This window comes from Python bivittatus, unplaced genomic scaffold (genome assembly GCF_059951505.1).
Source record: "Python bivittatus isolate LINGU-HERP-01145 unplaced genomic scaffold, Pbiv_v1 ctg000580_np1212, whole genome shotgun sequence".
Classification (NCBI taxonomy): Eukaryota; Metazoa; Chordata; class Lepidosauria; order Squamata; family Pythonidae; genus Python; species Python bivittatus.
Window position 1 is genome coordinate 28,216,857 of NW_028277087.1, and position 23,007 is coordinate 28,239,863.

A 23,007-nucleotide genomic window follows, 5' to 3' on the forward strand; every position below is an offset into this window, starting at 1 on the left:
TTAAACATTAGAACTCCCATTATCACCCCGTGCATTTGCTGGACTAAGAAGGCTGTTGTAGTTTATCTGGTAGATTATTCAATTAATTCAAATTCAATTAATTCAATTGTATTATTAAGACTTACTAAATTAATTTGTATGGCTGCCCATCTCAAATAAATGACTTTGAGCAGCTAATAATATTAAAAATAAATAAAAACTACACATACACACAAATTAAAATACACAGCTGCCAAGAAAAATCACAAACAACCATTAGCCCAGGAGATCTGCTCTATCCGTGACACACTTGGGGCCCTGGTCCGAAGCACAGAACAAGTCTTTAAGGCCTTAAGAAAAAGCCAGCAGTTTGGGGCCAGTCTGATCTTCAGAGGGATGATGTTCCAGAGAGCGGGCACTACAACAGAAAAAGCTGTCCTTCTAGGTCCCACTAGCTAACAATCCTTAGCCGACAGGACTCACAGCATGTCCCTCCTGCCAATAGGACAGGCAGAAACAACCAAGGAGAGATGGTCCCCTAAGTAATCCGGACCCAAGCCATGAAGGGCTTTGAAGGTGACTACCAGCACCTTGAACTGCATCCAGAAGCATAGTACTAGCCAATGCAGCTTACAAAGCAGTGGTATCACATGCACTGAATAACTGGCACCATTTACTGCCCGTGCCACCGCATTCTGCACCAGCTGAAGCTTCCAAATGCTCTTCAAGCACAACCCCATGTAGACTGCATTGGTGTAATCCAGACTGGAGGTCATGAGGGCATGAGTGACCATGATAATAATCATTACTGCACTGGGAAAAAATTCTTCAGGCTGCCCTCCATGTACTCCTACTCATCTATCTATTTCCTATAGAAGGATGAAGGGCATAGCTTCTGGAAGTCTTTCCAGCCTCTTAAAAATAGCTCTGCTGTTGGTCATGTGACTAGGAAGGGGAAGGGGTGACTTAGAAAGGAGGGTCAGCAACCTTCCAAGCTGCAATCCAACTGTGCCTTCCACAGAGGTGCACTGAGGGGGGATTTTTTCTGGATTTTTTCCTTTGCTGTCCCCAGCTGCATCTGGCCCATTTTCAAACTGTCTTCCTTTTGTTGGCTTCTGCCACACCAAATCTGGACTTGTTCTGTGACTGATAAATGGACAGACAGACAGACAGAATCACAACCCCCACAATTAATTCCCAATGTTCCATCAGATTGGGAAGAATAATCAGGTAGAGAAAGCAAGTACAGCACTGCTTATGGGATTCTTCCAAGCCCTTTACCAATAGTGATCATAGGGGGCATCTGTATTTTCTTCTGTGCAATAAAGCAACATATTGCATTTATGCTGAATGTATGTGTCTCTAAAGATGTAATCAGGATAACTGCATATATGTTGCCTCTGTGTTTTGTGTGAGTTTCTGTTCTCCTCTTGTGTTGCACCTACACATTTGTATGTGTGCATATATCGAAAAGCATGGAGTAGGCTGGTCTGCTTCATACAGCTGGGAGGAGGAGAAAGGGGCTTAGAATGGAATAGTTGGCATTACTTTGAGCAACTCACCTTCAGCGTCTCCCAAAGGGATGCACTGGGGAATTTTTTTTTTACATTTTTCTTTGCAGGCCTTGGTTGAATCCAACCATTTTTAAACTCAGTCCTTCTTTTGCCAGCTTCTCCCACAAAGACCCAAATTTAATCTTGCTCCATTCTGTTTTGGAGAGTTACGCTGACCGATAAGAGACAGTTAGAGGTCCTAAGTCCTTGTGCATAACTTCCTTTCAAGCATTCCAATGGGTTGCGAAGAATAAAAAGGATTCTCAAACAGAATACTATAAAGATGAAGAGACTGCTTTTGTTGCCATGTGCCAAGACTCTTGCATAGCACACAAAGTGATTAAGATTCTCCTTTCAATATTTTCATGTTAATTCTAAACTGAGCTTATTTCTGCAAAGAAATAATTGTACTTGGATAACTCAATAAGAGAAAACATGAACATTACCAGAGAAATAAATGTAAACCACTGGCTAGGAGTACTATAGTTAAAATAAATAGTGCTTTACATACTGAAAGCCCTCTACTGCTGATGGCTGCTACCTTTTGAATGAAAATTTTGGGGTGGAAGAAAGGGGAAGGAACATCTCATATCAACAAACTGCTGCAAAATTTTTGAATGATTTCAAGTTGTGCAAAGAATATATAGGTTTTTGATTGAAAGGGAGCACTCCAATAAACACATTGTACAGGAAATTGTTGCTCGGCAACAGGGATCTGTGGAAAGGAGAGATAGAAAGATCAGATGGGGAAAAGCATGAAAGTGCAGAGAATGCTAGACAAGCAAGTGGAGTGACAGAAGCTAATTAGCTGTAGAGAGAAAACATAAAGGTGAGGAGAAAAGAAGCAAGAAGGTAGTAACTGCAAATCCTAGAATAAGGATCTATATTTTCATTGCTGATTAAAGTAGGCCAAAAATAAAAGATAGAATTAGGTTTCTCAGAAAACCTTTTGTCTAAAAATCACTCAAAATGTGACTATGTGTATCAATGAAATTAAAAGGCAAGAGGATTTATTTGCATTTATATTTATATTTTAATATTTAATATTTATATTTATATTCATATTACATTAAATATTATATTTAATATTGTATTTGTATCGCATTTATATTTATACCGGCCCCACTCTCTTTTTTTTACTCCCTTATTTTTTGGACAAGCTGTTACCCAATCTTGGAAATATATAAAGCAACTTACAACCAGACAATTGGTTCTTCTAGCTGCATTTTCCAAAATTTCAGATATTCTTTTCCAGACTTTGTGGAGTTTCCAAGGACTGAATTAAAAGCTGTCTACATCAGGACTCTCAAACCCATAGGCTACATGTAGCTCTCTAAGTCATTTTCTGAGGCCCACAATACTTTGTAGGCACTTATACTGCCCACAAGGCCAGGGCACTGAGTGGGCCATGGGAAGTTCTCCTGGAATAAGAGCAGCAGAGGGTTCACCTCAGCTTGCCTCAGCAGATCTCCCAGGAACAACAGTTCCTGGTAGGCCAAGCTACATTGTCAGAAACCTGAGACCTCTTGCAGCAAGCAGTACCACCCTCTGGGAACCCTCACCACTTTGGTGCTCTGTGATTGCGCCAAGTCTCTGGGCTGGGACAGCAAGGAGGCCCAGCTAGGGCAGAGAAGACAGGGGCTGCCCAAGGGAGAGGAGGAGGAGGAGGCAGCCAAAGAAGAGGTCCAGGCCCGGCTGCCTGCTGTCTCTGTGGGTCAAGGAAAGGGAAAGATATTTGGCCAACAAGCAAGATTTGTTTGTTATACAAAGGATAGAAGGAAGAACGCTGCCAAGGAAGGAGGGAGGAAGGGAGGATTTGAACAGTTCTAGAATGGGTTTGTTAGATTCTGTCATCCTAGATATGGTCATGAATGTATACGTATATGTATATATATTAGATATCAGCCTAGTAAAAGCACCAAATATGGTGCTCTGGTTAATGTAAAAAACTGCCAGCTAAATGGCCAAAGTGAAATGGCTATGTTTCACAGCTCTTTTTCACAAGTAGTGTTTTGCAGTTAAAAACAGCCTATTTAATAGATGTATGTTTAATGGCATATTATTATACTTATTTTCTTCATGTTTGACTCACTAGTTTGAATCAATGTAAGAACAGACTTCAGAGTTGCAACCTTCAGGCTAATGAACTAATCCTAATGTGGCACTCAAGAAAATTTGAATTTGAGATCCCTGGTCTATATGCAAAGCAAAGCTCTATTTCTGATCTAAGTTTCTCTCCAAGAAACCTTAAATAAGTTAAGATGGTTTGCAATCTTTTTAACACAATTTTACAGCATGTGTACAGCCTATGGCAAAAACATTTAAATGAGACAAACACATGGGATATTTATCCAGAAAAGTGTCTCCTATCATATCAAAATCAGATCTAAGTGAAATCACTTCAAAGGCAACTATATCTTCTAAATATAAAATGTAATAAATAGAAGTTGGAGCTAAATGACTGCACCCAATTTGGGAAAGACAATGAGGCAGTCAGTCTCAAAAACTAATAAGAATCCTGGCAGCACACAGAAGTTTATCAAAATGATGTCTTAGTTATCTTTGCAATAAAGCCAAAGTTAGAGCTACTCTAAAAGACAGAGAATAATTATTCTGTTGCCTTGATGATAGCTGTACTTCTCCTCCTAGAAACTCTGGATATGCTATTATAAGAGACAGCATGTTTTTTTTCATCTGAGGGACAGGACACACACTTTACTAATTTCATGGGAGAACTATGAAAAATCTTGCCACTGAAATATGGTCATTTGGTGCCAAATTTCAGTGGTAGGGACTTGTGGCTATTCCAGGGACTGTAGAAAAGATACCTCAGAGCCACATGCAGTCCTTAGGTTGCCCACATCTTTGCTCCAAGGACTGGATGTCTGTTAAGTTTATAAATGTTGGGTTCTTGCTGTTCTCTGAATTTGCTTCCCTTCCTGCAAGCTAGGTAACAGCATCAATGCATGGGGAAGTAGAGTCTGCTGGCTGTTTATATGTTATAGCTTGTTCTACCTGCTTTGATTGGGTTGCTGTTTCTTCCTTGATTATTTTTTGAATGAAGTGTTTTTGTTTCTGTGATTATTCTTGCTTATCTGGTCCTGGTTCCTGATGAAATAAGTGCTGGTTAATATTTCCAAGACAAACAGACCTAAACACACCTGTCCTTATCACACAGCTGTTAACTAATACCCATATAACCATAAAAGATCATTCGGGTACATGAAAGCTGTTGAGGAAGATCCATCCACTCTCAATATTATGAACAACTGAAAAAGCCGAACTCAAAGCACTATTTTTGTGCTGTCAACTTCAAGGGGTTGGGAAGGGAACACAGCAGCATTTTGCTTCTTCATTTTCTTCTCCTTCTGAATTAAAAAAAAAAAAAAATCATGCTGGAAAGACAAGCACCAGCATCATCTTTATTTACAGTAAGGCCTCTAGGGCCACATAGGCCCAAAAGCATTCTTAGAAAATACAAATAGTGGTTAACATTTTATGCTGCTACTTTGTTTCCTGAAAAACCAGGTAAAACTAAGATGAGTGATAAAGTAGATGGCAGGGAGTTTGCTTTCAAATAAATTAATGATTGTGGCTGGAGTCCATCAGTACCACATTCACTTATTCTGAATTATAGCCTTGTCTTCTCTCTGACAAGCATATATTCCATATGGAGGAAATGGAGGAGCCTTTATTTGTGAGCCTGTAATCTTTTTTTTCCCCTCCTTGCAGCAATGCCAGAAGAGCAGAGTGATACTATTTCCTTTTATCTTTAAATAAATCAGATTTCTCTGTAATATCTAAATTAAGTAGTTTAAAAGTAAATGTGAATGCTCAGTCTCTCCTAAAGGTTATGTTCAGGTATAGTTTGGAAATTTGAACTTACGTATGTAACACTAAACCATGCCATTATGTTCAAGGTGATCTCAAAATATGTTTTCATCCACTGTTACTGGACAAAAATGGCCTGGTCGGACAACTAAATCAATGCAAATGGATGTATTTCATTTAGAAAAACAAAAGTTCTGGGCTTTTATCTTTAAATTAGGGGGCTGATCAGTACAAATGGTGAACAATAAGCCAGATAAGGCCAGCAAGAAATATGAATTGGCCACAATTAGCTATCCTAAAATTTTAATCAAACTGGTATGAAGTTTTTTATTAGGAAAAAGGAGAAAATACATCTACATTTACTCTGTAATTCTGAATCTAATTATGTTACTCCCTCCAGATCTAAGATTATCAGCAGGTATTAGCCAGAAAATCTCAAGCATATCTTCACCTATGATAAGGACTAGACACATTTTCTGAATGAAACTTATTCTCATGAAACTCTCTCAAATTCATCCCTGTGGAATTATAAGGTACATGTGATTTTTCTAGTAAACTAAAGTGAGCCAAAATCAAAGACTGGTAAAATTGCCAATACATATGAGAAAAAGGAGAGGTGATTTTTTTTTTTAATTCATACAGACTCAGAGAGTTATCAGTTGCTTTTCTGAGTTGAGTGGCAAAGAGAAAGGCTTAAAATACAATTTAAGGGAAAACAGGATCCAACCTTTAGCATATATATAAGAAAAACATACATTTCATGGATCATTCAAAGTGAAAAAGCACCACCTTATATTTACTATTATATATATATATATATATATATATATATATATATATATATATATATATATAACAGGACAGGCACTCTATGTGTACATCACAATGGCAAAGCAACTGGGAAGTCACTAGCCAACACTTTTCCAAATTAACTGTAAATTGAGCACATTATGACATCCCAATTATGAAATGCCAGACAGAACATTTTTTCCTCCCATTCAACACATGACTGTAAGGATATGAGAATGGAAAAAGAAGACAAAAATGTGCTTCCTGCTTTGCACAGTCAGACTCAATATAACTACTGAAAATAAATGAAATCTGAAAATAGATATATGCTGAAATATCATACGGTACAGAGTCACAGGAATTCAGCCCTGGTGATTTATGATGAGTCAAATAATTCTTTCAAGGAAGAAAAAATAGTGAAAAAAAAGCTTGATATGTTAGCATTCTGCAACTTTCATAGAAATTGTTGTTAGGGTACAATGTAGACGTATGAGCAGTATGTGAAAAGAAAGAAGAGAGCTGTGCCAACTTAGAGCAAAACAAAACTAAACAAAACATTTTTTTCCAAAGGGAAAGGCCAAAACATAAAATGGTATTCCGTTATCAGGATTTTATAAAAAATGTCAGCTGATTCATTCATTGCTACAATGCATGTCACTTAACTGTGTTAGTGATGGGAAGCAGCATGGGGTGGGGGGCTGCAGGGCTTGAGGAACATAGGCATTTCTCTGTCCTCTCCAGCATTCTGGAGCAGGGTGCCTGGGGCTTACAGCCAAAGAGAAGGAGCAGTGGTGTCTTCTGCCAAATTCTAGGCAAGCAGGCGTAAAACTGCGCAACCTTCCTACTCTGCATAGAACTGACTACATGCTGCTGTCACTGTCCTATAGCTGGCTCAAGTGGGCAGGAAGAAAAAAATTGTAGTGCTTTCATCTGACTAATAGCACCATAAATCAATGCAAGGCATGAGCTAGCCCTCACTTCTCTTGCTGTATTTCTTATTGATTAATTATTTTGCTTTTATTTCATCAGCTATTGAAATCTTGCAGTGACCTGAAGGAAAAAAAAAGGATTAGACAGCCACTGCTACTTGCCTGCCTAAACACCAACATGTCCAAGCAAGAGGAGAACTTTGCTCACTGCCAAAAGTTAAATAAAGTACAACAGAGGACAGACATTACTGGAAGAGCAGGAAAAAGGAAAAGGTTGAGATAAGACTTGAGTGCTTATATACACATACATATATATGCCTATTATGTACATGTAGACTGGTGACATTTTCTTTTATTTCAAAGCTAAAATCTATTTAACATAATTTCAATATAGGTAAACAATTTAATTCAGTGTACCTACTGTACAGGGTGAAAGCATGACCTACCCTAAGTTATTTGTGTTCTCAATCAAAACATGGCACCATCAACATATCTACATATATATCCCATCCCCTGGTCGAGCAGGAGTCACAAGTCCAGAAGGCACCTCACGTCATGGACCAGCTTCTACAGGGGTAGTGCTTCCCCATCAAGACTCACTACTGGAACCTCTCGAGCCTCCTGATGGACAAACAGTAACTCCACCTTGCTAGCATTGTTTTAACCTGTTCTCTCCCATCCAGATCCGCACAGCCTCCAGATGCTGGGATAAGATCTCATCTATCTCACCAGTATGGCCCAGGATAGCAGTGTAAAGCTGAATATCAAGGAGATACTGATGATACTGCATCCCAAATAGACAGATGATCTCACCCAGCAGTTTCATGCAGATATTAAAGAGTAGGGGGAAGAGAACCAATCCCTGAGGCATCCGACAAGGTAGCAGCTACTGAGGAGTCCTTGGGGTTCTCTGAGCTTGGTTGTTTTCTTGCAAACGTTTCGTTACCCGGCTAGGTAATAACTTCAGTGCTAGAATGGAGTGCGGTTTGCTCTCTGTTTATATACAGTGGCATGCCCTGCCAGTGTTGGGGGTGGTGGTGGATGTAGTTCCCCCTGCCCCGGTAGTTCCCTTGATTAGGGTATTGTTTACTGCTTGATTGTATGTCTGGTGATAATCTTGGTGTTAATCTCTGCTTATCTGGGTGATGATTGATGGTGACGAGATGTTCTGTCTTTTGTTTCCTTTTTATTGTCTCTTTTGAATAGTGTGTAGATGTTGTTTATCTCTATGTGCCTGTTGATAGCTGCCTTGTTTGAATACCAAGCTTCCAGGAACTCCCTCGCATTTTTGGATTTAGGTTGGCCTAAGATGCTGACAGTTTCCCAGCTGAAACTATGGTTAAGTCTGTCCATGTGTTGTGAGATTAAGGAGTTTTCATCATGTCTTCTGACTGCTAGTTCGTGTTCATGGATGCGCTCGGCTAGCCTTCTGCCTGTCTGTCCTACATTGTGGTTGTTACAATCCTTACAATGTATGTTGTAGATGACTCCTGTTTTTTCTTCTTGGGCTACTGGGTCTTTTGGTTTACTTAAGAAGTTTTGGAGGGCTTTAGTTGGTTTGTGTGCTATGGAGATGCCATGTGGTTGTAACTGTCTGTTGGTTGTTTCTGAGACATTTCTGATATATGGCAATGTTATCCTTTTCATAGCTTGTGTTGGTTGTGTTGTAGTAAGTTGAATGGTCAGGCTACTTTTTGATAAAGTTGCGTGGATATCCATTTTGTTGGACAATGTTGTATAGGTTTCTGTTTTCTTTTTCTGATGTTCTGGGTTGCTGCAGTGCGTTTGTACTCATTTGAATAATGTTCTTACACAGCTCCTCTTGTGGGAAGTTGGATTGTTACTTGGTAATGGAGTACTTGATTAGTGTGGGTTGTTTTCCAATAGAAGTGAGTTTCTAATTTGCTGTTGTTTCCTCTGCTGATGAGGATATCCAGGAAGGGTAGTGTGTTGTTGTTGTTTTCCTCTCTGGTGAATTTTATTCCTTCGAAGATGTTGTTGATAGTTTCATGTGTCTTCTCTAGTTGTTCCTTTTTTATTATAACAAAGGTATTATCTACATACCAGATTCATAGTTATGCGTGGAAGTGCTATCGTTTCTAGGAGTTGCATTACAATCTCTGCTATGAATCCTGAGAGTGGTGATCCCATGGGTCTACCCCTGATTTGTTGGTCTATTTGTCCATCAAACTGAAAATAGGTAGTGAGGCAGAAGTTGATGAGGTCCATGATTCTGGGTATTTCAATCTTGGTATATTTGGTTAGGTCGGGTGTGTTGTGTAGTACTGCTGACATGGATTCTTTTGCTAGTTCTGGGTTTATGGATGTAAAGAGTGCTGTGACATCAAATGAGACCATAATTTCATCTTTATGTGTACATCTTTGATTTTCTGGAGGCACTGTAGTGAGGAGTTGATAGAATATTCGCTCCTCTCTATGAGATGTCCAAGTTTTTGTCAGTTCTTTCGCTATGTTGTATGTTGGAGTCCCTGGTAAAGATACAATTAGTCAGAGAGGTATGTTGGGCTTGTGTATTTTTGGTCGTCCATAGAAACATGGGAGGATGGGTCCACTGCTTTTCATCTGCCACTGTTCTTCTTTTGTGATATGCCTTCCTTGGTTGGGTCATTAAGGGTTCTCTTGATCAGTTTCTGTATTGGGTTGGTGTTAACTGGGACGTAGGTTTCTTTGTCATCTAATAATTTTTTGGCTTTTTGTAAGTATTGTTATTTATCCATGATAACTGTGGTTCGGCCTTTGTCTGTTGGGAGGATGATGATGGTTTGGTCCTTCTTTAGGCTTCTGAGGGCTGCTCTGTCCTCTGCTTTGAGTTGGTGCTGATTCTGTGCTCTTTTTATCAGTGGTATGATTGTCTGCCTTATGTTTTCTTGGGTCTCTGTGTTAAGTCCTGTGGTTTTAAATGCTGCTTATAAGGCTGCACAGAATTCTAGCTGATTAGCATTGTCCATGTTATAATTGAGGCCTTGCTGGAGGATATTGTGTTCTGTAGTGGACAGTGGTTGGCTGGACATGTTGACTATCCATTTGGGTTCAGGTACCTCTTTGTTTCTGGGGTTTAGCTTGAGCAGTTTAGTTTGAAGTTTTGTTTTTCTTTTCCCAGCTTATCTTAAGGATGTGGTCTTGATGGTGGTTGTCAGTATATCTGTGTGCTCTGGGATCGTGGTTTGTTCCAGTTGTTCCTTGAGGTTGTCTATGGTATGCTAGTATTTGTTGAGTCTGGGGTGTGCATCCATGATTATTAGTCATTTTACGGCCGCTTTGTTGTGCTACTTTCCATCCAACTGTGCAGTTTATTGGAGGTTTGTATCTGACGCTGATGGGCAGGGTATGCTGTTGTAGACATTCGTATAGAAAGCATAGTTGTTCCTTGATGGAGGTTTGCCTGCATGCAAATTTCTCCTATGTGTGTGCTTTCTGAAGGGTTTGACGCCCACATGCGGTACCAATAGAAGAGAATATATGTACCTCTGAGTTGAAATGTGGAGTCCTTGGGGTTCTCTGAGCTTGGTTGTTTTCTTGCAAACATTTCGTTACCCGGCTACTCTTCAGTGCTAGAATGGAGTGGGGTTTGCTCTCTGTTTATATACAGTGGCATGCCCTGACAGTGTTGGGGTATTGGGGTGTCTATGTGTGTGCATGTGTATGTGTTGGACAGACTTAAGTCCAAGGGAACTACCAGAGGGGAAAACACACACACACACTCACACACCAACACTGGCAGGGTGTGATGGAATGGAATTATGAAGGCCAGGCTCAGGGAGATAAACATTTTCTTAGCTCCCCAGAAAAGCGTGGGAGGAACAAGAGGATGAGACTGGCACCTCCCTGAGGAATTCACACTGTTGTGGCTGGCTGACTTTGGGATCTGGGGTTTCAGTCTGGGAAGATTCTTGCTAGAGGTTGTAGCTAATAAACATAACTGGACTGAATTTGCAGTGTCTCTTGGAGTTCCTTGGGCTAGGCCTGACACAGGCATGCCACTGTATATAAACAGAGAGCAAACCCCACTCCATTCTAGCACTGAAGATGTTATCTAGCTGGGTAATGAAATGTTTGCAAGAAAACAACCAAGCTCAGAGAACCCCAAGGACTCCACATTTTACCCCTGAACTACATATATTCTCTTTCTATTGGTAGCAGCTACTGAGTCAATCTCTCTTCTCCTACCACTTCTGACTGGATCCAGCCACTAAGGAAGGAGTGAAACTACCGTAAAACAGTGCCCGCAATTCCCAGCCCCAAAAGCCAGTCCAGAAGGATACTATGGTCAATGGTACCAAAAGCTACTGATAGGTTTAATAGGACGAGGACAGACATACTACTCCCCTATCCAGATCTCAACAAATATAGTCCCCTAGAGTGACCAAAGCCCGACCCTAAATCCTGACTAATAAGGGTGCCATTTCATCTAGGTCACTCTACAGTTGATCCCTGAAAGAATGAAGAACTGGCCTTGGGAAGGGAGCAATAAGCCATTAAAGGAGGGGAAAAGGTTACTCAATCTTGAGAAAGAAGCTCAAAATAACCACATCTTGATTTTGTAAAGTATAAGATGTGGTAAGGAGGAATTCCAACAGATGTTCATGATTCTATTATTCTACCCTACAAAAATAAAGAGCATTTGTGAAATCCCTGCTGCTTCTGTTTCTTGACCTTGCCAAGTTCAAAGCACTGACAGTCCTTTACACTGTCTCAACAATCTTTGCTAAAAAGGGAATCTTGAATCTAGAGAAGGACTCTTAAGAAGAAAGTGTACCACAGCCTCCCTCAAAGCTGCCAGAAGCATTCCCTCCCACAAGGAGGCACTGATAATCTTCCAGATCCAGAGAATAAACCCCTTTCTGGGCACACAAAGAAGCCATGAGGGACAAGGGTTTAGGCTACATGTAGCAGAGGACATCCTCGAGAGCATCCTATTTATTTCCTCAGTTAAGTAGATAGGATAAAGGTCAAAACGAATCCCAGATAACCTGGCAAGATGTCCCAGTCGCCATACTAGACCCTGCCCAAATGGAATCCAGACTTGAGCAAATCTGAGTAACTTTATCAGCAAAATGCTGTGCTAACTGGTTACAAATGCAATTAGATCCCTCCCAGAAGGGAATTAGCCACCTTAAAGCTGCTGGACGAGAGCCATTGATGCAATAAGAAGGAGAAGCAGGAGCTCTTTGCTTCTCTTATCAACACGAGAAGACCCAAACCTGGGTACATACCCATGCTCAGTCAGATTTATGTTTTGTCCTCCTTCACTTACACTCTAGGCATCACTTCTGCTGCTTCACCTCCCAGAGACCCTCTGAAAACCAAGGGGATGTCCAAGTTTATAGAAAGTAAGGAGCATGATTTTGATAAAGATCCATCCAGGCAACAGGGAGTGAAACCTATTTTAAATCCACAACAGACTGATAATATTCAGAAGCAGCTCAGACAGACACCTCCCTAATTCACTGAACTATAAGAAAGACTAGGGAGTACAGCACAATCAAACTTGCAAGTAGTTTTAACCTTCTTGTGGAATTGATTTCTTGGTCTGGTCTACCTAGTGGGACTGACATCAGTCTTGCAAGTATCCATGCTACATACAGCATTCCTTGCTTCCCAAACATAGTACCAATCAGTTTGGGAACATTTTGGCCAGTATAACACAAGTGCAATAAAAGCCCAGTTTTACCCTGAGCTTAGTTATGCTATACTATGCAACCTAGGAGCTCTAATCAGGATGCTATCTTGGATGCCTACATACTGTTGCCTGCATTCCACAGACTGGAAGTTATATGCAGTGTACTGACACACACTTGAGATGTTCGTAGAGGGAGCCAATGCAAAACTGGTTTAGAACTCACCATAACAGTGAAAGATGAATATGGTTAATAAATGCAGAATCAACCCATCTCCATAGCATTTCTGGCATGTCTCTTCAATCAAAATGTTTGACTGGGTAAGAGAAGAACTGCTTGGAGAGAAAGATTTGTTGTGTTCCAACAATAACCCATGGTTAACTGAACAATGATTTACTGAATTAAACTGAACCATAAACAAAGTCCACTGGTTTACATGACACACTTGGGCCAAACTAACTAACATTTTAGCTACCAGTTTCTATATTTCCCATTCAGGTACCTGTTTTGCAATTAAAAACTTATTCTTATCTCCCTACCTATTCACTACTAATATCTCAGAGAAATGTTACAACGTCTTCACAGAGATCCGGGTTTCAACATACATATCCTGCTAAGTGACATGAATTGCATAACATTAGAATTAATCTGACTGGAAATAATGATGTCAGAAATGTTAAAAAGATTAGCATAGATATTTTGATGCAGAGGTCCTTAAATCAAAAATACTGTAAGAATATAAAAAGTGAAAAATTGGAACAAGAGAGATTTAAATTTAAATAGGATGTAAAAATATTATTAGTAGAGAAACAACTCAGAAGTCATACAAAGACGGTTTTGAAACTTCCAAATTGAATATTGGTAGAAAATCCTGTGGGAGTAGCAACATGGATTTTAGTAAAGCTGACAGAAATGCCAGAATATTCAAAATATGTGCTTAGAGCAGACATGTTCTTTCTAATGAGGTGGCAGCTCATTGTTGAGATGGGCAGCTATAGGAATCAATCAATCAATCAATCAATCAAATAAATAAATAAATAAATAAATCTCTCTATGTATATTAAAGCACCAAATGTTAGTTCTTAAAATAACTTTCATCATATTCAATTGACTTAGACTATTCTCTGGGGAACCTGATCACTGCCCTTTACTACAATGACAGACTGCTATTACTGCTTAATTAGTCAGTTTCCTTTTATAGGCAATCCCTTACTTTTATCATATGAAACAATAGTTAATTATCAGTATTCTTCTTCTGTGCAGTACTTCCTGTAAATTGGACATTATATGTTCTGTAACTGTGCATCAATATCATGATTGCTTGGAAGTATGTCCCACAGTGTTTAATCAAATTTTCTCTCAGATAAACAGTGGTGTTTTGATATCAAACTTCATGATGGTAGATCCAGATTCAAACATTAGAAATCCATAAAAAAAATTTAAAGGTTCTTGCAGGTGAACAGAAAAAAAAAACAGCAGACAGTTTAAAAAATCACAAATTGCTGCTTATTTCAGCAAATGATGCCTTACTAATAAAGCAGTTTCTATGGGTGAAAATTACTTTTTTAATAGATATCAAATTCCCAGAATATGCACTGCAGTAGAATAACAATGAAATTAAATACAAAATAGACTTATCAAACATGCTCCTACTTTTTCCTTTTTTGTCCAGTTTTTGTTTTAGAGAGAATGTATCATGAATTTTAGTTGTTTGCTTTTACAACATAGTGCAAAAATAATAGAAAAAAAATCATGTTCCCATGCTATTTCAACAGAAAATGCCAATTATCCTCTCCAGAATAAAATCATTACCTACCCACATACTTTTGTTCTTTCCAGGATGCTTATCAAGCAAGTACAAATAATTTTGATTTCAATTTTATTTTTACCTTAGAAGACCTTATATCCCAGGCTTTAACTTCTGGACTGAATCCTCCACAAACAAAAACATTTGGATCAAGAGGATGAAATGTCAGGGCGCTGATTCGAAATTCACTCCTGCTGCTAAAAAGCTGTGCTCCTAAAATAACAACAGAAGGAACATCAAGATTGACTTTATTGGAAGAGTTTACACTAGTGTACATAGTATTCCCATACCGTAAGCTACATGGAAAATTATAATGGTAAAATAAATATGAGAGCATTAATTAAAGGCTTTGGTGCAAGACTTTTAAATAATACAGAAGGATTTTACATGAATAAAATTTAGAGGAGACACATCCATTTGAATTTTGTCACTTCTATTCTTATTTCTGTAAACACCATCAATTTACAGAGTATTTCAAGACAGTTCCTGTCTTCTGAGGATCTTACAATCTAAAATTTGACACAAGAAAAATAAGAAAAGGAAGCCATTGTTTCTACTCCTCAGTTCCTCCAAAACAGTTGAAAACCAATCTGCAATCATTTTGTCTGACCTTAAAAAAACAGTATACGCAGGGACCACTATGAACTAATCAGTGCTATCAGTACTGGCCTCCAGCTGACTGGTAAAAAAGTGCAGCAGAAGTTATTCAGTCACTGCCCAGCCTCTAAGCTACCACAGATCCTGAAGCACCTCACTCAACAATTTATTTAACAGGAATGTTAAATAAATTGTTAGTACTCCCATGCACATTTTAGTTCATGTCATGTACATTTTTCTGATCAATTGTCAAAAAAATTAAAAATCTGAGTGGTTATTATGAGGAAAATCTTTCCAGAGGCATAGCTGCCTTTTCTCTTAAATGTAAAACCCTCTTGCAAGCTGCAGAAGTGAAAGGATAGCATGTTAGTATTTTTATAGCTGGCAATACCAATAACTATGGTAGAATGCTGCTATGGCAACTGGAACAGGGGACAGGAAGAGATTCTGTACATACTAAACCATGTCTACAGACTCCAGAATCAGGAAGCTGAAGTTCAGAGCCAGGAGGAAGAGTGAAGGAAGGTTCCCACCCATGGAAAAGTGAACCACGCTCTAGTTCTGCAAAGCTGCAGTGTTGCACAAAAAATGATCAGTTTTGCTCTGGTTTCCAACAAATCAGTGTGGATCAAGAAAAATGTCTCAGATAATAATCCTTTTGTAGGAATATTGGGGTTTGGAGTTTATGTATTCTAAAATGGTGTAAACAGTCTACAAGGAAGTGTTCTTACATGTTAAGTTGCAGCAGAGCATAAGAACTAAGAACCTAAGTCAAAGGCTTCACAAACAAGGTGGATTTTAGGACTGTTTTGAAGAGAATAAGAGTATGGCAGTAAATACACTGCATACTCTTCAAATTTGATAGGATCCAATGAACAGTATACTGGCCTGCAAAGTATTCTCTAGATTAGAGATCCTGGCTTGCACAGAATGACGTGAGCACACTGCAGGTAAAACTGGACTTCGATTGTACCAGTTTTGGTGCAGCTTCATTTATTTTGGAAATAAGAGAAAAGGGCTAGCCAAAGAGTGTCCAGCAGAATGAATGGAATTAAAAAGAAGTGATGAAATGATCTGAGATGAAACTGAAGTGAGAAAATGTTGGAAGAAGTATTTTAGACTTCTTATCTACAGGGTGATATGTTAAAGGGTGAAAAACAGTGTCCAAGAAAAATGATAAAAAGAAAGTTTTAAATGCTGTGAGAATATTTGAAAAAGTATAAACTTGCAGGTATAGATGGTATAACTGGAAAATGTGAAAATATGGATGTAAGCTGCTTATGAAGTGGCTGCACAACTTCTTTAATGTGCATGTATTGGTCTGCATCTATGCCTGACCATTGGAAAATGCTATTATTTTTCCTGATATAAAGGGAGTGGTAGGAAGAATGAATGCAAAAACTACAGGAGAATTGTTTGTTAAGTGTGCTAGGGAACACATTAAACAGTATTTTGATTGAAAACATGAGAGAAACAACAATGAACAACATTTGAGAAATGCTGCTCAGTGTTAGGCAGAAGGTGCAGAGAGCCCATTTTTGCTCTTAAAGAGGTAGTTAATGTTTGACTACAAAAAAGGAATTTCATTGTATGTGTGTTGATTTAGAGAAAACTTATGATAAATAGTATTGAATTATGGAATATTTTTCATAAAGCTTGATGGCTGAATATAATACAAGTATTTATGTATAATGTATGCTTGTAATGATGGGAAAGGGGATGGGAACTTTTGTGTACTTTCGTATGCAGTTGATGCCTTTTGTAAAACAAGTGATTTACAACAAATGTTAGCTAGTTTATGTGATGCAACAAGGAGTAAGGATCTGAAAATTAATATATCAAACAGCAAGGTTTTGACATGGAATTTTGAGTGAACAGTTGGAAGTTATGCATCAATGGAAAAAATTAGAACAAGTACATGAATTTGTGTACATTGAAAGATTGGTTACTAAAGATGGGGAAATGGATGGAATTTTTTTAAGAAGTGTGAGTGCTGGTAAAAAAAAAGTAGTGGGTAGTCTGTGGTATATTGTGAGGAATGAATGTCAAAGAAAGCAAACATGACTATATATAAAAGCATGCTTTTGCTCACCCTGTTATATAGAAGCGACTCCATTCCCCACACACTGTTGAGGCATAGACCAGACCAAATTTCCCTATGTGTAAAGCTGGAGCATAGCAACTTCTCTGTATGGTGGTTGAGTTGTTGAAACCATGTTAAACTGCATACTGGAGTGCTAGATAAATTACTGATACAGAAGAAAGCTTTCTGAATGAAGACAAGGCCTTTTTATTTACTATGCTGTTTGCAGAACAGCATAAAAAAGACAACAAGTTAAGCATAAGGAAAGAAATTCAGGAAAAATAGAGGCAAAAGATATATAAAATGAGTAGAGCAAAAGTGCTACAAGAGAAGAATTTGAAGGCAGAAGTCCAGGGCCCCACTCAGCTGAATGAGCTGGAGAGCTGTCCAAAACACAGTAAGGTTGATTTATCGTATTTGGAAATAACATATGGTACCATTAAATGGTACAGGTTTTTTATATTTAGAGTTATACTAGACAACCCGTGACCCCTTGGGCCATCATTTCAGAGATATTTCCTTACCTAAACAGAGAAACAGAATGATCAAGGGCAAAAAAGCTGTGGAAATGTGAGTGACTTGCAACTTGCTGCTGGCTTCCCCACTGACTTTGCTTGTGGGAAGCTGGCAGGGAGCATCAGAAATCTTCCTTCCTTCCTTCCTCCCCCCTCCCTCCCCTCATTTCCACATATAATATAGGCTTGTGCTGTTTGCCCTCCCCACACAACCCTCAGGAGAGCCCTGGTGAAGCTGCCGCCTCCTCCTCCTCCTCCTTGGCCTGTCAGGAAAACTGCACCCCCGCTCCCCATTCTGGTGTGTCCCCAAGAGCCCCTCCCTCGAGGGAGGAAGAGGGCTCACCCACCACCCACCAGCACCCCCCAGCCAGCCCTACCTTGCCAGAAGGCATCTGAGTTGCTCCCTCATCCTTCCCTCACCACCAACTGCCATTAAGAGATTTCAGATTTCTGCCTTGGTTCCAAAGCAGCCAATTGCTGCTCACCCATCAGGCCTTGCCTTACTCCAATGGAATATGCCCATGATGATCAAGTGACTTGGGCTGACTGCTACAGTACAGTGCTGAAGCAGCCACAAATTTCCCAAATCCCACGGGAATAATGGGTCCCAGAATTTGGACTCATTCTGTAAGTTAGCCTACTTGAGGTACCTTGGTTCAAAAATTGTTGCTCTATGACACACCATTTCGCCCAGTTAAATGTTATAGAAATGAGAGTTTTAGTAGTATATAGATCAATGCACCACCTATCACAAGAAAAAAAACATAGGCAGGAATGACATTATAGAAGGTATAAAAATGCAAAGATTAAAAGTTTGAAAGACAATCAGGAAGTTATGAGAAATTACATGGAGACATGATATCATACAGCAGATCTGGCTGCAAAAGAGCGTTAAGATGCATAACAGAGGAAACTTCACCCATTAAAGAATTTTAAATAAAAATAATTCAGAATTTCAGAGAAAGAAATTCAGGAAGTAGCACGGATGAAAAGGTGATGAAATGTGTTCAGTGTCGTCACAGACTCTGCCCTATGGATGGCTATGAAATTAAACTAGCCTACCCCTACTCTGTAATCAAAATTGCAGTTTTGAAATTACTTCAAGGCAGTACTAAATACATTCTGCCAACTTGTAAATAGATATTACTATATTGTATTGTCTCTGCAGCAAGATACTGCAGTTCAACAGATTAAGTGGACATCTTTGAAATAACATTATAATACTACAATATTGTGCCCCTACCTGGTTCCCTTCAAATGTGTTGGACTAAAGACCTCATCATTTCCAGCAGGCACAACTGTTGGAAGGCACCAGGCTGGGAATAGCTGTCTTGGAATAATTTGTTGACAGGGAAGGGGGAATATGGCACCAACAAAAGAATCTTAAGGTTTTTGTATCTAGGGTATTAAGGAGATGTAGAATAATTCTGAAACAGAGAGAGAATAAGTATGAGAAAAGCAGGATTATGTAACAGATGTCCAAAAGTAAAAGGGAGCACAACAGAAAAAAACAAACAGCATTGTGAAAGGTGACAAAAGAAAACAAGCATTAAAAAGCTTTATATATTTGATATCGAGGATGGCGGCGGGGCGGGGGGGAGAAAGCTATAAAACCAGTCATCTGCTCTGAAGGATCTTGTGAATTTCCATTTCTTTTTCAACCAGAAACCCACACAAATAGAACAGGAGTGCACTATGGACAATAGATTTTAGTCAGTCTTCCACTGTATTACTGCAGTTCAAGGGAATATTGTACATTTGAGAGAATTAAATAAGGTAAATTATGCAAATAACCATCATGTACACTACTGAACATCATTTCAGCAATGTCTCCCATGAGTCAGAAGCTATCTCATTAAATGAAACCACTGGACTTTTCTGACTGTTAGGACTTTAAGAAAACAACAACACATGCAATATATTTGTTAGCAAATCTCCATAGATTAAAATCTATTTCGTTGCTGATTTAGGAGATGGTGTGGGAGGGACACTGAATTTTTCTCCTAAATCAAATAAGGATTTGCATATACTCTCAAGTAAGGCATTGGCTGTTCCCATGGATACATTCTTTTCTAAATTTAATTGTATGTGGTAATCTTCACAGAATCCTGTGGCTTAATACCAATCGCCTTTGTAAACAACTCTTCTAGAGCTGTAAATTAATGCCACAGGAAATTTAGCTATGTGGATTTGAATGTTATCTTCTGTTCAGTGCCATTATATTTATCAAATTAATGATGTTAATATACAGTTTAAGGTGAGAAAGCAAATGCATTTTCAATATTTTCATTGCTTTTACATTTTGATGAATAATATGTATTATGAATGTGTTGTCTACAGGCAAACCTTGCTTTTCTATAAAGTGTGCTTACAAGGTTAAGATGGAAAACATTTCCTAATATGCAATAATTTGATGTAATGCTTCCCCCTCCTTCCCATAACATGATGAAACTATCCCCTGGTGATTAAAGGTGCACCAACAAGATCACACTTTTTTATTCTCATTAATTACATCCGGAATAAGCACTGAATCCTAGCTCATTACCAAATCAGATTTTAGACTCCAAATACAATCATGTTTTGGGGAAAAAAAGAGAGAGAGAGAGAATCTTTATCTGTCCCTTCTATGCAACATTAATAAGTTATTTTGAAAACAGAGTTGCAATATTTCTGATCCTCCTCACCAACATGTGCAAGGGAATCAAGAACCATTACAGTTTTAGTGTGCTCGAAGAATTCAATATAATTGTCCTCCCTCGGGAAAACCATGTCTTCCAGCAAAAAGCAGCTGTTTTTCACTGGAATGAGTGCTGCAATGCTCAACCAGGACGTAAGCCATTCCCTTCTAGGTGTGCTGAGTTGCTGCCAAGTTCAATGTTGTTTATCAATAGAAGCCAGCCACACAACAATATTCAGCCTGGCTCTATTTAAAATATTTTTCACTCATTTCATTCATTCAAGGAGTGTCTTGGTTCACAAGAAAACCAACAGTTGTCCTCTTATCTACTAACTAATCTTGCATAACTTTAGCTCAATAGTGGGCAATATGTGACCCAGGGCTCCTGGGACCCCTTTCTGCAATCCTTGGATCCTCTGACCATGATTGCTGAAAATTAAAAATGTTTTCCTATGTTGATGAAAACTAAAGTAAATCTTAAAATTGGCATATTACCACTTAAAAAAATAGTCCTAAAACTCCCCCCAAATTTCTTGTCCACCCTTCATGCATGTTGTGGCTCCATCTTTGCCACCCTTATCCCTACCCAACCCCAATGCTAAATGCAATTTTGGCTACCAAAAGGTTGCCCACCCCTGTTGTATCTGCTCTTAAGGTCTCAAACAGATCTACAGCTTAATTTGGGACTCTGTCACAGGATTAAAACTTCATGTACAACCAAGAGAAACTATAATCATAGACAAGAAACATTTATAACAGAATTAATCAAATCTGTGGCAAATAATATTATCAAGGATTAGAGATAGGCATGTCTCTAAATACTAATGGCTAGAGAACATTAGTGGGAGGTGTCACTGACCTCATCTCTTGTTTGTGGGCCTCCAAAAAGCATCTGATAGGCTACTGTTGGAGTAGAACACTAGAGTAATAAGCTATTAGTCCAGCTCAGGAGAACTGGAGTACAGGAAAGTATACACAAGGATTTGTCACCTTCTCTAAATGCATACATTCAAAATGAGACATGGAACCTGGTCTGATCTGGAATACAAATTACAGTGAAATCATGCCCTTTGTGATAAGCTGGAAATCATATAAACTATGGTTCAGAAGGTTACAATACTGTAACTTAAACACAAAGGAATATTTCTAAAAGAAGTACAATAAAAGGGAAAGGATGATAGAACAGATAAAGAAGCAGACCAAGCCCAAATTATAAGAAGAGAACCAAAGTTTGGCTTTATAGTCATCTGAAAAGCTGTAGTTTCTTCTTCCCAGTTACCTATATTCTCCTAGTTACCAAAACATCTAACTGTCAGAGACCTCAACCTGAAAATATGGAATATTTGCCAGTCAATATCACTAAATCTTCAGTGACTAAGGATGCTCAGGGACAACACTAATGAATGGAAGGATTGAGGATCAGGAAACTAAATCCTCAGCAATTAAATGCTACATGTTTAAATATACCCCAGAAAGAGATTGAAATAAGCCACTGATCTTCCTGTGACATCTAGAAAAGGAGAAAATGGTGTCTCCTGCCAGCTTTTGATTTTAGGCAATTCTGTGATACTGCACCAGTTGCATATTTGAAGCATACTTTGTTAAGGACAGAAAATGTTTTGCAGGGATTATAATAAAAGTTCAAAAGCTGTTGTGGCCCAAAGCAATCTCAGAACAGAACCAAAGATAATGCCTTCAAAGGAAGAGTTCCTATTGTCTACTGCCTCTGAAGTCATTATGTAACAGCACCCAAAGGGAGAATGCAATGCAAGAGAGATGCCAATTCTTCTCGTTCTAATTTCTGTTTCCATGTTCAAAGAAGATACATGAACCTAAAATAACAAGCATTAAGAATAGGGCCAGGAAGCTCCATGGGTTGACATGCAAAAAGCACCCTACAATACCTACCCCAGCAAATTTTGCAATTATGGACCAGTTTACCCAGGAAATCCCATGCTGTCTAAAACAATAGAGAAAATATACCTGTTTCCCCTGAAATTTGCAAGTTAACAACTACTCCGGAATCAGATTGCCTTTACAAGTTTTTAAAATGAACATTGTTTTGTTTAAATAAAACTCTGCTTTATTGTCTTGTTTTATGACATACTGTTGTCTTATTTATTTTTTTCACTGAAGATTGCTTTTAATTGTTTCTTTTTGTATAATATTCTGAACTCCTTCAAGAGAAAGAGTGATAAAAATAACATAATTAAATAACGTTAGAGAGCTGACATATAAGGCTCAAATTCATATATTTGAGGTATCAATATAACCTGCAAGCAAACATTTGCCTGTTTTGTTATAGACAATATGTTATAGACAATATGTTTTGTTATAGACAATATGAAATTAAAACTATATTTTAAAAGTTTTTGGCTGACATCCCAGAGATACTTTTATCTATTCTCTTCTCTCCTGTCAATCGTGCCATCCTTTTGTCCCTAACCTTTACTGCAATTTCCTTCTGACTTCTCTTTTAACTTAAACCTTTCTATCTTCAACTCAGTTCCTTTTCCACTTTCTTCAGAATGAAAGGTGACATTGTGTAATTTTGAAAATGTTATGAAAAAATACAAATGGGATGGGATGGGGTCTCATCTTAAGCAAT

At 38.6% G+C, this 23,007-nt stretch overlaps 1 protein-coding gene across 3 annotated transcripts in view; it reads right to left on the reverse strand.

The window, feature by feature from the left end:
- Positions 1 to 23,007, reverse strand: part of WDR25 (WD repeat domain 25) — a 95,888-nt gene that overhangs the window by 12,987 nt on the left and 59,894 nt on the right. For all 3 annotated transcript variants that reach the window (XM_088149842.1, XM_025170041.2, XM_088149841.1), the window contains exon 4: positions 14,610 to 14,740. In XM_088149842.1, coding sequence (XP_088005968.1) covers positions 14,610 to 14,740 — 131 coding nt within the window. The remainder of the gene's footprint in view (positions 1 to 14,609; positions 14,741 to 23,007) is intronic.